The following is a 14125-nucleotide window of genomic DNA, read 5'->3' as shown; positions in this document are numbered from 1 at the left end:
CAAACTAACAAGGAAATAAAGACAACCACTGGATATTGAGATACAATAAAAGGGTCAACAGGCTGAAAGTCCATATAAAGACACAGAACAATCTTAACAGGACAGAAGTGGAAAGAGTTGAAAAAGCAAGCCAGGAAGGAAGACAAGGTCATTGAGTGAAACAACTGAGTTAGTTAATTGGAAAAGCAAAGTGCAGGGTGTTACCCAGCCTTTTATAAGGAAGCAGAATAAAAGCAATAAACAGTAAGATGAGTCAGGGAATGAGAGAGTCATTTCCATAACCATCCCATCACATCTACGTGCAGAGCTAGTAACTGGCTTTGGAAGGAAACCTGGGGTTTGAAATTCTAGTACCTCTTATAATGGAGACTCTGGGCAGTTAGCTTCTATGAATCATATATAAAAGTTGATAACTACCTACAACTGATTAGTTGAGATTCAGTTATCTGGCATTGGGTCAGCTGGAATGGTTTATTGGTTAAGTCAGCAGAAGAAACTGGCTACTGTAATACATCACAGTAAGATTTCCACATCAAATCTAGTTTATCTGTAGACCTGTACTGATTGTTTCACTGGTATTAAGTGGATTCAGATTTTACTATTAAATAGAAAAATTAAGTGCTTGCATGCATTAATCACGTATGTCAAGAGACAGGCCTTAACTGTTTTATTTTGTTTTTTTCATTGAAACAGCCCAGAGATCTACTAGATGGAGTTAAGCCACACACAAAAAGGAAACAAGAAGATATCTTCCAAAGTTATGACATTTATTCCACCTTTTAATGTCTATTTGGTCACTTAGTCTGATGCAAACATGTATTTGACTAAGCTTATGACACTTAACCAGTCATCTTGCCACACCAAAAGTTTCCATTCACATAGTAGTAGGAGCTCCGTGTCACCCACAGTTGACACTTGAGTCAGTGTACAAGAGCCGGGTAAGCAGACAGGACTTTGCGATACAGGAAGTGACTCATTCTTCTAAGACACTTAAATTTCCTGCTAAGCAAGGTAGAAATGACATCTATGTCATTTTGTGTAGTTTTGGTTTATTTTAGAGATTCAGTTTTGACACCTAACCCTTAACTACAATATTGAGCTTTAGGTGAAATTTCTGTTCTATAGTCATGTTATAGAAAGTCATTGTAAGGGCAATTTAATGGTACACAAAGGCGCTTGGGGAATTATTTGGGTTTGGTTAGGTTGAGAAAGTGACTTAACCTCTGCGCCAAAGAGAATTTTTTTCTCTATGAAGTGATGAAACCACCTCATAAGGTAGTTACTACTAAGGAATAAATCAATAAGTACATGTAAAGCATTGAGAATAATGTTATAAAGGTGTAGCTACTGCTGCTACTATTCCTTGTCCATATCCACACATTTATAGAGTTAGTCATGCATGACTCTAATCTACTGTTCACATAACTATCACCATGGTCCTACCTATTTAAGCAATGAACATGTGTATATAGACAAAAGTGTTTACGACATAAGGGAAGGGGGAACCAGAATATTCAATATCCACTATACATTAAAGCAAAGTGGCAAAAATGAATTAAGAATAGGGAAAGGGAACACAAACATAAATGGTCAAGAGGCGGGGGGAAAGTGGCATAAAGTTAGGCAAGCAAGTAGCTAGTATGCACACAAGAGGAACTAGGCGAATACTAAAGAGAACCCAAACAGAAGGAATGCAGGTTATTTTTTGGATCTCTAGAGCCAGGCCTCCTTGCCAGCCGCCAGTCCATAGCAGTCCCCAGCTAACTGGCCCCAGCACCACGGTGAGGCTGGTACGCAGGACGGGCCCCACATTGCGCCTGCGCCCTGAGGACGGAGGAAGGTGCGGGTCCCTGTTCCACACTGAATTAGGAGCCTCTGAAGAGAAAAAGGTCTATTAATATTTGAACCCAGGGCTTGTATTTAATCTGGCATCCTAGTGCACAGTAAGGAGCACACAGTAGGTGATCAACAAATACTGTCAAATGCCTACACGAAAGAATGAATACCTGACAAGAATGAGTCCACCTCCTACCAGGCCTACCTCCCTGAAAAATGACATTTCCACGTACGCTCGCTCGGGGGCGGGGGCGAAGGCGACCGAGCGCCTCTACCTTGTACAGGAGCAACAATTACTTCCCACGACCCCTACCCCCGTTCCAAGTCCGTGCCGCAGTGTCTCATGGGAAAGGTAGTTCTAGCGCTGGTTGTCTGGCCCCGGGCAAACTGAGCCCAAACTCAATTTCCCAGCAAGCAGCGCAGCGGCCTTGGGACAGGGGCCTGGCGGCTGTAGCCAACCCGGAGGAGGGAGTTTTACGGCAGGCAGTCTCTCCGCTGTTCCTGTTTATTCGGCTGCAGTGACACGCCGACCCATAGAACGTTGGTGGTCGTGGGAGCAACAGTGTGTGGGTCCTGCGGCCCTGAAAGAGAAAGATTTCTTGAAGAAATCCCAGGCCTTGGACATGAACCCTTTAACTAAAGTCAAGCTGATCAATGAGCTGAACGAGCGTGAGGTCCAGCTTGGGGTGGCGGATGAGGTGTCCTGGCACTCTCAGTACAAGGACAGCGCCTGGATCTTCCTGGGAGGACTTCCTTTTGAGCTGACTGAAGGGGACATCATCTCTGTGTTCTCACAATATGGGGAGATTGTTCACATTAATCTGGTGCGGGACAAGAAGACCGGGAAATCCAAAGGATTCTGTTTCCTCTGCTATGAAGACCAGAGAAGCACAATTCTGGCGGTTGACAATTTTAATGGGATCAAGATCAAAGGAAGAACTATCCGAGTGGATCACGTGTCCGACTATCGGGCTCCTAAGGACTCAGAAACGCAGAGACTGTGACCAAAGGATAAGGGCTGTGGGGCTCAAACCCCTTCATTGAATTCATCTGAGGAAGGAAGGAAGCTGAAAGACTAATGGGGAGGTACTGGTGGAGCAGCCAGCCTCCTCTTCAACTCCCAGAAGAAAGACGATAAAGGAAAAGCATGACCCTGGCTCTAAAAAGCACTGGAGCAAGAACTCAGAAAGGGGCCAGAAGGCAGAGTCCAGGAGGTGCTGGATCACCAACCCAGCTCCCCTGAGGTCAGGACAACAGATGGGGGCAGCGGGGATCCAGTAGAGGTTGCTGAGAGAGGAGATGCCCAAGCAGGAGCACAAGTCCTCAAACTGGAAGGAAGGAAGAAAAGAAAACAAAACGCAGGAGTAGTGACTGAGGTCGAAGCTCAGACTGGCCGGCCAAGAGACGTTTTGGGGGACATAGCCATTGAAGTAGAAGTCAAGATAAACCCCATAGGCCTAAAAGGTCCGGGAACTCCCCAGACCTGGACCCCTTGAATTCCAACGACCTCAGGCACCTGACTGGAGCTGTAGCCACGCAGCTGCTCCACAGAATCGGAAATGAACATTTTAAAAATGCAGTCTGCACAGAAGTATTGCTAGTTTGATTCCTAGTCAGGGCACATGCCTTGGTTGTGATTCATCCCCCTTTGGGGTATGTTGGAGGCAATAGATACATGTTTCTCAGATCTATGTTTCTCTCTCCCTTTCCCCACCCCCACCCCTGGCTCTCTCTCCCTCCCTCCCTCCCTTCCTTCCTTCCTCTGTAAAAATTAATGGAAACATGTCCTTGGGTGAAGATTAAAAATAATAATAATAATAATGTAGTCAACTATGCTTTTAATGTTTCTGTATGTAAAATCTGAGTCTGTATCCTTTAATCCCTTGAGTATTAGAGTCATTGAGAGAGCTGTAGTTTCAACAGCCAAATGCCCTGGGCTTTTGAGTGAAGTCCATTGCCCCGGGTAATATGCTTGGTATTTATCAGAGTGTGTATCCAAGAATTGCATTCATAAATATAGCCCTTGAACTTATGACCCCAACTAGTAATGAAATGCCCAATAGAGAGGAAATACCAGGTAATTCTGGAATTCTAGTCTTTGTGTTAGATGTTTAGAACACTCGCAGTGACCTTTCCAGTTGGCAGGTAGGCCCATAGGGTACAGAAGCGTGGCTTAACTAGGTTTGGACAGCTTGACATGAATGTGGCAGTGGTGCATGACATCAGATCGTTCCCCACCCCTTGCTGTTTTTGTAAATGTAAACATCTTTTGCTTTTTTTGGTTGATACATGCCTTCACAGTTTTTTCTTGCAGTCTGTATATTTATTTATCTTTAGTGAGGTGGGATTCACATAACATAAAAGTAACCATTTCACAGGGAACAATTCGGTGGTATGTGGTACCTTCACAGTGTTTGTAAAGCCACTACCTCATCTAGTTCCAAAACATTTTCATCACCACACAGTGAAACCATGCACCCATTAAGCAGTTATTGCCCATTCCCTCAACCTATCCCCTGCCAACCAGCAATGTATTTCCACTCCATGGATTTACCTGTCCTGGACATTTCATATAAATGGAATCACACAATAAGAAAAAAAACACAAGGGCAGTCATTCTGACAAAGCTCGAGTAACTAGCTTGAATGGTTTCTATGTTCTGATTCCTGGGAATTTACCTCTTTTTTTATTTTATTTATTTATTTTTAGGGAGAGGGGTAAGGGTAGGGGAGAAAGAAAGAAACATCAATGTGATGTGAACATCAGTTAGCTGTCTTTCACATGCCCCAGACCAGGGACCTGGCCCACAACCCAAGCATGTGCCCTGACTGGGAATCGAACCAGTGACCTTTTGGTTTGCAGGCCGGTGCTCAATCCACTGAGCCACACCAGCCAGGGTGAGAATTTACCTCTTGAAAGGTCACTACTCACCTGACAGAAATATTGAAACTACATTCTGTGCAAGTTATTTTAAACCAACATCTCTCTGAAACAGATGGCACAGATGGCAAATAAAGCTTAAGGGAACTAGTAGGCCATGAAGATACCTTTTCTTTAGTCCAGCACCATAAACACTGACCATTAAGCACTTGAAATGGGGCTATTCTGGACTGAAATGTGCTGCCAGTTTAAAATGCATGCCAGCCCCAGCTGGGTGTCTCAGCTGGTTGGAGCAGCGATGCCTGCACCGAAAATGTTGCCCTGCTGATTCCCAGTCAGATGTCTAGGTTGTAGGTTGGGCCCCTAGCCTGGGCCCATCTATGTTGCTCTCGTACATCGATGTTTCTTTCCCTTTCTCCTTCACTTCCCCTCTCCCTAAAAATAAAATATTTTTTAAAAATGAGGGGATAAATAAATGGCTAAGTTGCTCTATCTAGTAACAGCAGGTATGCTCAAATGGTGTGACCCAGGTGAATATGATAAAGCAACTACTTATAAAGGTGTAAATGAGGTAAGGGAAACCCATAAGAAACAAATTAAATGGGAATGGGCAGTTGGGAGGTGTGGTGGGGGTGAGATGAAGCTGTCCTGCCCATCCCTGCCAGCCCCTTTCCACTGCTTTCCGGTGGTAGACCGCTGAGCTCCAGGAAGTTATTGCTGCTGTGGTCGCAGTGGGGAAGACAGATTTTCTTACCCCTGCAGCCATCGCCAGCAGGATGAGATCCAAGAGGCTTCAGAAGCTGCACTGGTATTGCCAGATGTGCCAGAAACAGTGCAGAGACAAGAATGGCCTTAAGTGTCCTTGTATGTCCCAATTGCATCAGAGACAACTTCTGCTGCCTTCAGAGAATCCTAAGCAGTTTGTGGATTATTTTTCAGAGCAATTCCGAAATGACTTCCTAGAACTTCTCAGGAGACACTTTGGCACAAAGAGAGTTCACGACAACATGGTTTATAATGAGTGCATCTGCCACGGAGAGCACATCGTATGGATGCCACTCAGCGGGACTCTGATTTCACTGCGTGGCTGGGCAGAAAAGGCTCATGCAGAGTGGATGAGACACTGAAAAGCCAGTACACTCAGTAAAAAGACAGGGACCCAGAAACTGTCCACCGGCTCCTGAACTAGAGAAAAAGAGGGAGCACGACCTCAATGAGGAAAAAACTGACAAATTTATTGAAGAGCAAGTGAGAAGAAGTCTGGAAATGAAAGAACAGGAGGCCCTGTTTTTACAGAATTAATCAGAGAAAACAGTGAAGAGAAAGTGACATTAAATTTGAATAAAGGAGCATGTAGCTCAACAGCAACATCTTCCAAGAAAAGTTCTTTGGGACAAAGTGCATTGAAGGTGATTGGGACATAGCATCAGTGAAATGGAAACACTGTTTCCAGAGCTCAGCTCAACCAAAAGAAAAAAGAAAAAGAAATCCACACTTGGTGAAATCATGGAGATTAAAAAGGGAAAGAAAAGAGCTGCAGCCTGAAATCATCATGAGAATTATAACCAAAAACTTTGGAGAGAAATATAAGAAAACAGGCATTGTTAAGGAAATATTGACAGATATACAGCAGTTGTGAAGATGATTGACTCTGGAGACGAGCTGAACTTTGACCAGACTCATTTAGAAACAATAATTCTTGCCCTGGCTGGTGTAGCTCAGGGATTGAGCCCCAGCCTGTGAACCAAAGGGTTGCTAGTTGGATTCCCAGTCAGGACACATGCCTTGGTTGTGGGCCAGGTCCCCAGTGAGGGGTGTGCGAGAGGCAACCACATATTTATGTTTTTCTCCCTCTCTTCCTACCTCCCTTCTCTTTCTAAAAATTCTTTTTAAAACAGATAGAAACAGTAATTCCAGCACCAGGAAAAAGAATTCTCGTTCTAAATGGAGGCTACAGAGGATTGAAGGTACCTGAGAATCCATCAATGAGGGGACCTTTTCAGCTACTATAGTCATGGAAACTGGCCCTTTAAAAGGACACGGAGTTGTAGGAATTTGATATGAAGATATTTCTAAATTTGCTTGAGTTTGAACATTTGTTAACATATTAAAATCCTAAAGCATCAATTGGTGTTCGCCAAAGCAAAGTTATGAGACCACTGTGGGAGGGTGTTTCTTTTGTATAAAACAAGTGGATTTATTTAAATATTACTGTATAGTTGTTTAGCTAAAACTTTTTTTTAAGATTTTTATTTATTTATTTTTAGAGAGGGAAGGGAAAGAGGGGGGAGAGAGAGAGAGAGAGAGAGAAAGACATCAATGTGTGGTTGCTGGGGGTTATGGCCTGCAACCCAGGAACGTACCCTGGCTGGGAATCGAACCTGGGACATTTTGGTTCCCAGCCCGCGCTCAATCCACTGAGCTACGCCAGCCAGGGCTTAGCTAAAACTTTTTTTTTAAAAAAAGGGAAGAAAGAACTCATGGACAGACAAAAGTGGGGTGATTGCAGGTGGGGGGAAAGAGAAGAAGGGGGACAAATGGAAAAAATACAATAAAATGTTTTTAAATAATAAAATAAGAAAAATCTAATTATATGTCATGAAATATCAATACTATGTAAAGTTGTTCATCTTATGTTTGTTTTCTTTATATTTCCTTTATTTTTTAAATTTTCAGTAAAAGATTGTTATTGTAAAGTATTTTATATAAACACGTTTAGAATCATAAAAAAGAAGAACATGAAGCATCCCGAGACTAGCTACAGCAGGAGCTGCAGGTACAAGGAGAGAGTGTAGCTCTCAGAGAATCACTGCCCAGGAGGACCCACAGATGGGGGGTGTTGCCTTCAGTGAATATGAATCCAACCTGCAGTAACCAGGCCTGACTGGAACTGAGGAAATAAAACAATCACACTCCTCACATTCTCCAGTCTCCTGAAACTGCCTCTCAGGAGCCAAACCAACCGGAAGCCCCAGAGCAAGGGAGCCAATGATGCAGTCACCATGGGTCAGCCGTTCAGGGAAGGATGGAAGAAGTTGTAGGTGGGGATGGATCTAGAAGAGCAAGTATAAAATATTCAATAGTTTCTCTCCAGGACAAGAATCGCTAACAGCTTTCTAAATGTTAAGACATTCAAGAATGCCAAGTAAAGTATAACACAAGGCAGGGCAATAAGAAGCTAGGAAAATCCATGGCAAGTGGAATGAGGAAACTCAGACAGATAGATGAACAAACTGGCTGAGCAATTTATAGCCAGATATAGAAGGTAAACAGGGCAGAAAGCCCCTGAATGTCTAACAATGGGTGAAACTGGTGGGGAACCTCGCCCCCAGGGTGGGCTTTCCTCCTGTGGCACCTGGCTGCTCATTCAGTTCTGACCCTCTGCTGGGCTTTTCTCCCCTGAGGGAACACCTAGGCCTCCACAGTGTTTCAGCTCCAGGCCAAAAAAAGAGCAGCAGAACCAGCCAGGCAACCCCAAGATCACCCCAAATGGCTAATGACTTAACCCATGGTGCCAATCAATCAATGGATGCCACCGCCCTGACAGGACGCACTTGGAAAAGCTGATGAATAGTCTATTGAGCTCCTCTCCCGAGACCTCCCCTAAAATACCCGACTTTGGAAAGCAGACAAATCCTCTCAAAGATGCCAGCACTTGCCCACCCTGGGGCAGGCCCACTGGAACCTTCTTTCTGAGTGAACTTTCTTTCTCCTAAACTCCAAGGTTCCCTGTGAGACTTGCAACCACATAATGACACTTTTCCAGGTTTAGTCTTTAGCTTTTCAGACCTTCTCAGGGCACTCGGTGGATATTGATTCAACAAAAGACAGGCTCATTCTAACCCAAGTAATAAGAAATGACTACATACAAAGCAGAATGCCAACTTAACCAATTTATATTAAGAGCTATCAAATAGTAATTTATATATATATATGCCATATATACAAAGTTATGGGAACCAAGCAACGGGTGTATCAGTTAGCTTCACATAAAAGGAAATTGAATCAGTGGATTAAACCATAACATTTTTTCATGGTTTATTCAACAAGAAGAGAAAGCAGTCTTATCATTGTCCTCAAGGAACTCTCCCTCAGCGTGTTTGCCCTTGGCCTCCTGGAAACCAGGCCCTGCCACACCAGACATCCACGCTGCGTTCAAAATCAGGGAACAAGTACCTGGTTGGGGAGGGGAGAATACTCTCTTTTTATAAAGCTTTTCCTTTTTACCTGGTTAGCTCCCCAGAAGCCCGCCCCAATGGCAAGAACTGGGCCACATGGTCATTGCAATTGTCAGGCAGGCTGGGAAAGCAAGCATCTAACTCTCCAGCCACATTCTATATTGAGGATCAAGATGAAATAAGAGCTTTGGAAATGGCTTTTTGAATAGTGCAGCAGCTTGTTCCGCATCAAGGGGGACAGTTGGCTGACAGCTTCTAGCCACAGTGCCTTCAGGATGTACTGTGTGTTCAGGCTGAAGCCACCTTGTTCCCAGGCAGCCCTCAGCCAATCCTGTACAAGCTGGGAGTTCTAGGGTCTGGCCCGGTCTGCTCGGTGTGGGACTCCTGTAATCTTTGTACTAGAGCTTGTTAGAGACTTGTTCAGATCCACAGTACAGTCTGAAGCTCTCCCTGCCCAATTCTGATTCCTTCCCGTTTCCTTTCACAGGTGTCGAGTCTCCATTGTGGTCTCAAGACTTTGCCTGCCCGACACTGTTCTCCTCCTCCCCCTTTTTCTGACATGGCCATTACCCACCCCTACCCTCCCACCCGGCAATAAACCTCTGTACTCCAAACCCCATCTCAGCATCTGCTTCCCTTACAGCAACTGGTTCTATCTGAATAACTTCCCTATAAGGAAGTCTCCGTGGAAATCAAATATTCGTGCTGAAAGAACATAGGGTCAGAACAAGCTAGGGTTCTCTGACTAATCCATTTTCACCGTGAGGATGTTCCTAAGGTGGGCAACTTCTTCTCTCTCCCTTTCCGAAGGGACATCTACGCCGCGAGACTACACTGGCAAACACGGGCAGAGATGATCTCTGATTCTGACTCCTGTTTTCCTCTTTCCATTCAAACCATTCCTACTTCCTTAGCCTGCCGATTCCAACACGGCGTGCTGCAGCCAAGCCCTCCCTGTTTGCCTCACCTGGGGGTCCAGACAACGTTCTGTTTTCTTTTCTCTTCATTTGTGTGCTTGTTTTGTTTTTTTCTTTAAGGCAATTCTCCAAATATCTGCCCTCTACTACATGACCTAGTTTACATGTGGAATCTAATGAACAAAATAAACTGATAACAAAAATAACAACGGAGGCATGGACACAGGGAGCACACTGACAGCTGTCAGGTGTGAGGCGGGAGAGGGGACTGGATGAAAGAGGGTGAGAGGATTAGCCAAAGGACGTGTTTGCAGAACTCACAGACCCAGACCACAGTGTGGTGAAGGCCAGAGGGAAGGGCGGGGGGGGGGGGGGGGGGGGCGGGGCGCTGGGTGGAGGAGGGCGAAGGAGGGGAACATGGGGACATGTCTAACAGTATCCGCAATAAAAATAAAGATAAATATTTTTTAAATGCGTTGACTTTATGATTTCAATTCTCAGAGTTCCAAACGAGCCTCGCTGCCACTCCCTTTTACTTCTTATAGGGCCCTGATGTATGGCTTTAAAATAGCATCAGCTGGGAGGAGATTATCCACCACGACCTCCCTGCTAGGAGTGTAGGATCAGATCACCCTGTGAGGTTAGTTCCTTAGAAACCTCGTTCCACTCCAATCCTACCAGCCCTGGGGGATCAGACCTGCATGCAGTAGAGGGGCTACAAGTCTAGAGACCCGGAAGCCGCGACTGGGGACCCCAAGCCCACCAGAGGAGGGAGAGGGGTGGGAGGAGGGGGGAGCTGGGAGTGGGAGGAGCTGGGACTGCAGCGGACGCCACCAGGTGCACTTCGGCGAATGGGGAGGGAGGGCAGGGACGGCGCTTTCGGCGGTTGCGCACTTCAGCCTCGCAGTCTCAGCATCAGCTCTGGCCCTGGCTTGGCTCTCCATCCAGCAGGCTGTGGCGCCAGCATGTTCTAGGGGATCGGAGCTTCAGAAAGGACGATGAAGGTGGTTTGCCACGACCGCCTGGGGAAGAAGGTCCGCGTGAAGTGTAACGGGGATGACACCATGGGGACCTTAAGAAGCTGATCGCAGCCCAAATGGGTACCCCTTGGAACAAGATCGTCCTAAAGAAAGGGTGCACGATTTTTAAGGGCCTCGTTTCTCTGGCGGATTGTGAAATCCATGACGGGATGAACCTGGAGCTTTATGACCCATAGCAGAGTTCTATCCCAATGCCCTGCCTGCCCTGCCCTCTTCCTCCACTCTCAACCCCCCACACTCGTAGGGACGCTTGTTTTTAAAAATTCATGTTAACAAAACTTGGAAGCAGAAAAAATGAAAATAAGTTAAAAATAAATAAAATAGCCTTTGTCGGTGTGGCTGCGTTGGTGAGAGCACCTGGGTTCCAGTCTGGGTCAGGCCACTTAGCCAGGTCGTGGGTTCTGTACTTGGTTTGGGCACATATCAAGGCAGCCAATCGATCTCTTTCTTTCTCTCTCTCTTCCTCTCCCCCCACCCCCGCACCTGCTCCCCTGCCTCTCTGAAAGCAATGAGAAAAATGTCCTCGGATGAAAATATAAATAAATAAGTAAATAAAATAATATACTTTCTTCAACTTTCACTTTCTAAGCACCTACTATGTGACAGGGCTCTAGGACACAGGCACTCACCCAAGGAGCTCATGGAAGCTGTTTTTTAGGTAAACAAAGCTGGGGAAATGGAGTCAGAAGAGGTGACATGTAAACCAAGACAGAGGGAATCACTCCCCAGAGCTTTTTACAACCTAAGTGTTGTAAGCTTTCCATCCTCCGTGAGATACAACTTCAGAGATTTTTCACGCCAGCATAGCCTCTCTACATACACTCGATGTTAGATATGGATGTGACTTCTTTTCTACTGACTGGTGCTGCTTGGCACTGTCTGCTGCCACCCACAGATCCCTTCTGCTGATAGCGCTGCTGGCCTAAGGTGGCTTCTGTCTCACCAGGGCTTGAAAAATAACGGAGTTGCCCCAGTGGTGACTGTGTCTGCACAAGCATACTTTCAGCACATCCCCACTGAGTCTGTATAGAGGTCGTCATCCTTGTCTTGTTTTCTGACTGTATTTGTGCCGAATGTGCTCATTTGTGTTCAGCGATACTTATTATTCTATTTCCCCACCATAACTATCAATACAATCATTTATTTATCAGTTATATCCTTTTAAGTTAAAATTAACCAAGCTCAGGACAGACTTGACTGCATGGAATCCAAAGCTTAAAACAGAGTTGACTGGATCGTGGACTAGACGTAATCTTAAGAAACGATTACAACTAGAAATAATGGCAGTCCTCTAGTCTGGGATGTAACAAACATTTCCCCGGAAGACACAAGTCTTGAGTTGCTCAGCATTTTCTTCTAAGTTTTGGAATGTGAATGGCAAAGCTACAATGGACCTCAGAAAGTCACCTGGCTCAACCCTATCCTTTTATGAAGAGGAACGTTAGCGCCAGAACAAACAGTATGGGATTGAATCCCAAGATCCCTTTTCATCCAAGCTTTTTCCGACAGCTGTCCCATACTGAATTTGCCTGGTCTCACTGGCTTCCACAGCTTGTTCTTCTCCCTCCCATATTTTAATCCTCACGGCACCTGCTTTTTATCATCTTTTGTCCTCTGCAGCTTCCTTTCCTCCCTTCTTGCCGACTCCTCCATGGGGTTTTTTACTTTCCCATCAGTGCTGTGTGGTCCTGCTTCCTAAACCCTTTGCCTTTTCCGTCTTCACTATCACTAAAGGAAAACCAGTTTGCTTGTCTATCTTTGCGTCTTCTACATTTAGTACTTAAAAAAACCCCTGATGTGTATGAAAATTCTGAACTATCTTTAAAGTTACAATTCTATAAATATACCATGAAGTCTACTGGAAAGATAATACTACCAAATTCCCAAGACTTAATACAAAAGCACTTCTGGAATGTGGAATGGTAAAGCAGGGTTTGAAATGACTGCTTAGGGGCCCTCAGTACTTGAGAAAAGATATAAGGTTCCTATAAAGGGATTACAGTCTTCTGTAATATAATCAGTTCAAAATGTAATGGATGACATTAACTCTCTGTAGTAGACTGGGGAGAGTGAAAACAAATGAACAAACAAACACCAAATACAAACTAACTCCCATCACAGTAACTGGAGAATGATGATACACTGTATTTTATCAAGTCTGGATTGGGCCATGCACGGAAGTAAACCCACTGTTAATTCTCAGGCCATTCTGAGCATGGACTTTCTGGTTACAATTACTTTCTCATCTATTCCACTAGCAGAAGGGACATGACTCTAACATTTTTGACTGAAGACATTAACATTCTAGATCCAGGGAGGGGAAGTCATCTCCTATAAATCAGTTGTTAGTGCCCCCACTTACTTCCTCTGAAAGACTCTTTTACTCCCTGTGTTAGACTCTAGCTGTGGCCTGCAGAGCTGAGGTTCTTATCTTAAACCTGGTGACCGCATGAAAGTGTTGTCACCGTGAGCTCTTCCCTATTGTCCAGCCAGCTTCCCTCTTTGGCATTTCAGGGCCCCCTCTAGCTTCTTGCCCACGGATAAACTAACAACCCTCTGTTGTACATCATTGATTGCTTTGACTGTGGTAGGTTATTTTCCCTCCCAGAGTGGTCAATCTCATTGACTTAAACAAACCAAGAGTAGTGGGCACTACTGAGTTAAGGAAATGTATAATTAGGCCTGCTCCTCTCTGTGCCATTTTTTTCATACTCTTCTAGCAGCATGGAGAAAGGAAGGGAAAGCAGACCTGAGAACCTGCTGGGGCTGGCCCTGAAAAAGCAGACACACCATTCTCTCCACTCCCCAGACAAAGGAGAAGGGCCTCTTATAGGACCATTTCATTTCTTGCTTGAGCAGGCCTGCCTATTTCGGAACTAGGAGTCCTGCAAAGTGCATAAAGGAACTGTGTCATGGAACCTCAGACAGGGCTCCTGCCCTGAGGCCAGGCAACAGCTGTTCAGCAGCTGCACTATTGTGCCTTAAAGCTGCTCAGTGTAAGATGAAACTATGTGAAAAATAGAATCCTCTGTGACAACAGCTGGCAGGTAATGTATATCATGAAGACATCCGTGGCATTAAAATGAATACATAGTGGATGAGCTTTCAATTAAGATTTTTAAGTTTAAGATAACAGTTATGTACTCATCTTTTCAATTTTAGACAAATTAATAATAAAAGAAAAGAGGGAAAGGGAAGAGCCCTGGCTGCTGATACAATTCAGGAACAGAGGCAGGTTATATGTGGCTCCCTGTCATCTTCACCTCCTTAGCCC

General features: G+C 44.9%; 1 protein-coding gene and 2 pseudogenes across 1 annotated transcript; all 3 read left to right on the top strand.

Annotated features, from left to right (window-relative positions):
* Nucleotides 1-2207: 2207 nt before the first annotated feature.
* Nucleotides 2208-3688, top strand: LOC114491889 (RNA-binding motif protein, X-linked 2). The gene has a single exon (XM_036022544.1). The coding sequence runs from the start codon at nt 2460-2462 to the stop codon at nt 2838-2840; it is 381 nt and encodes a 126-aa protein (XP_035878437.1). The 5' UTR covers nt 2208-2459; the 3' UTR covers nt 2841-3688.
* A 1536-nt stretch (nt 3689-5224) lies between these two features.
* On the top strand, nt 5225-7757 carry LOC114491888 (annotated as a pseudogene).
* A 2971-nt stretch (nt 7758-10728) lies between these two features.
* Nucleotides 10729-11083, top strand: LOC114491887 (annotated as a pseudogene).
* The last annotated feature ends 3042 nt before the right edge of the window (nt 11084-14125 follow it).

Source organism: Phyllostomus discolor, chromosome 1, assembly GCF_004126475.2.
Source record: "Phyllostomus discolor isolate MPI-MPIP mPhyDis1 chromosome 1, mPhyDis1.pri.v3, whole genome shotgun sequence".
Taxonomy (NCBI): Eukaryota; Metazoa; Chordata; class Mammalia; order Chiroptera; family Phyllostomidae; genus Phyllostomus; species Phyllostomus discolor.
The sequence above is the reverse complement of the archived record's forward strand: the minus strand, read 5'-3'. Positions and strand labels throughout refer to the sequence as shown.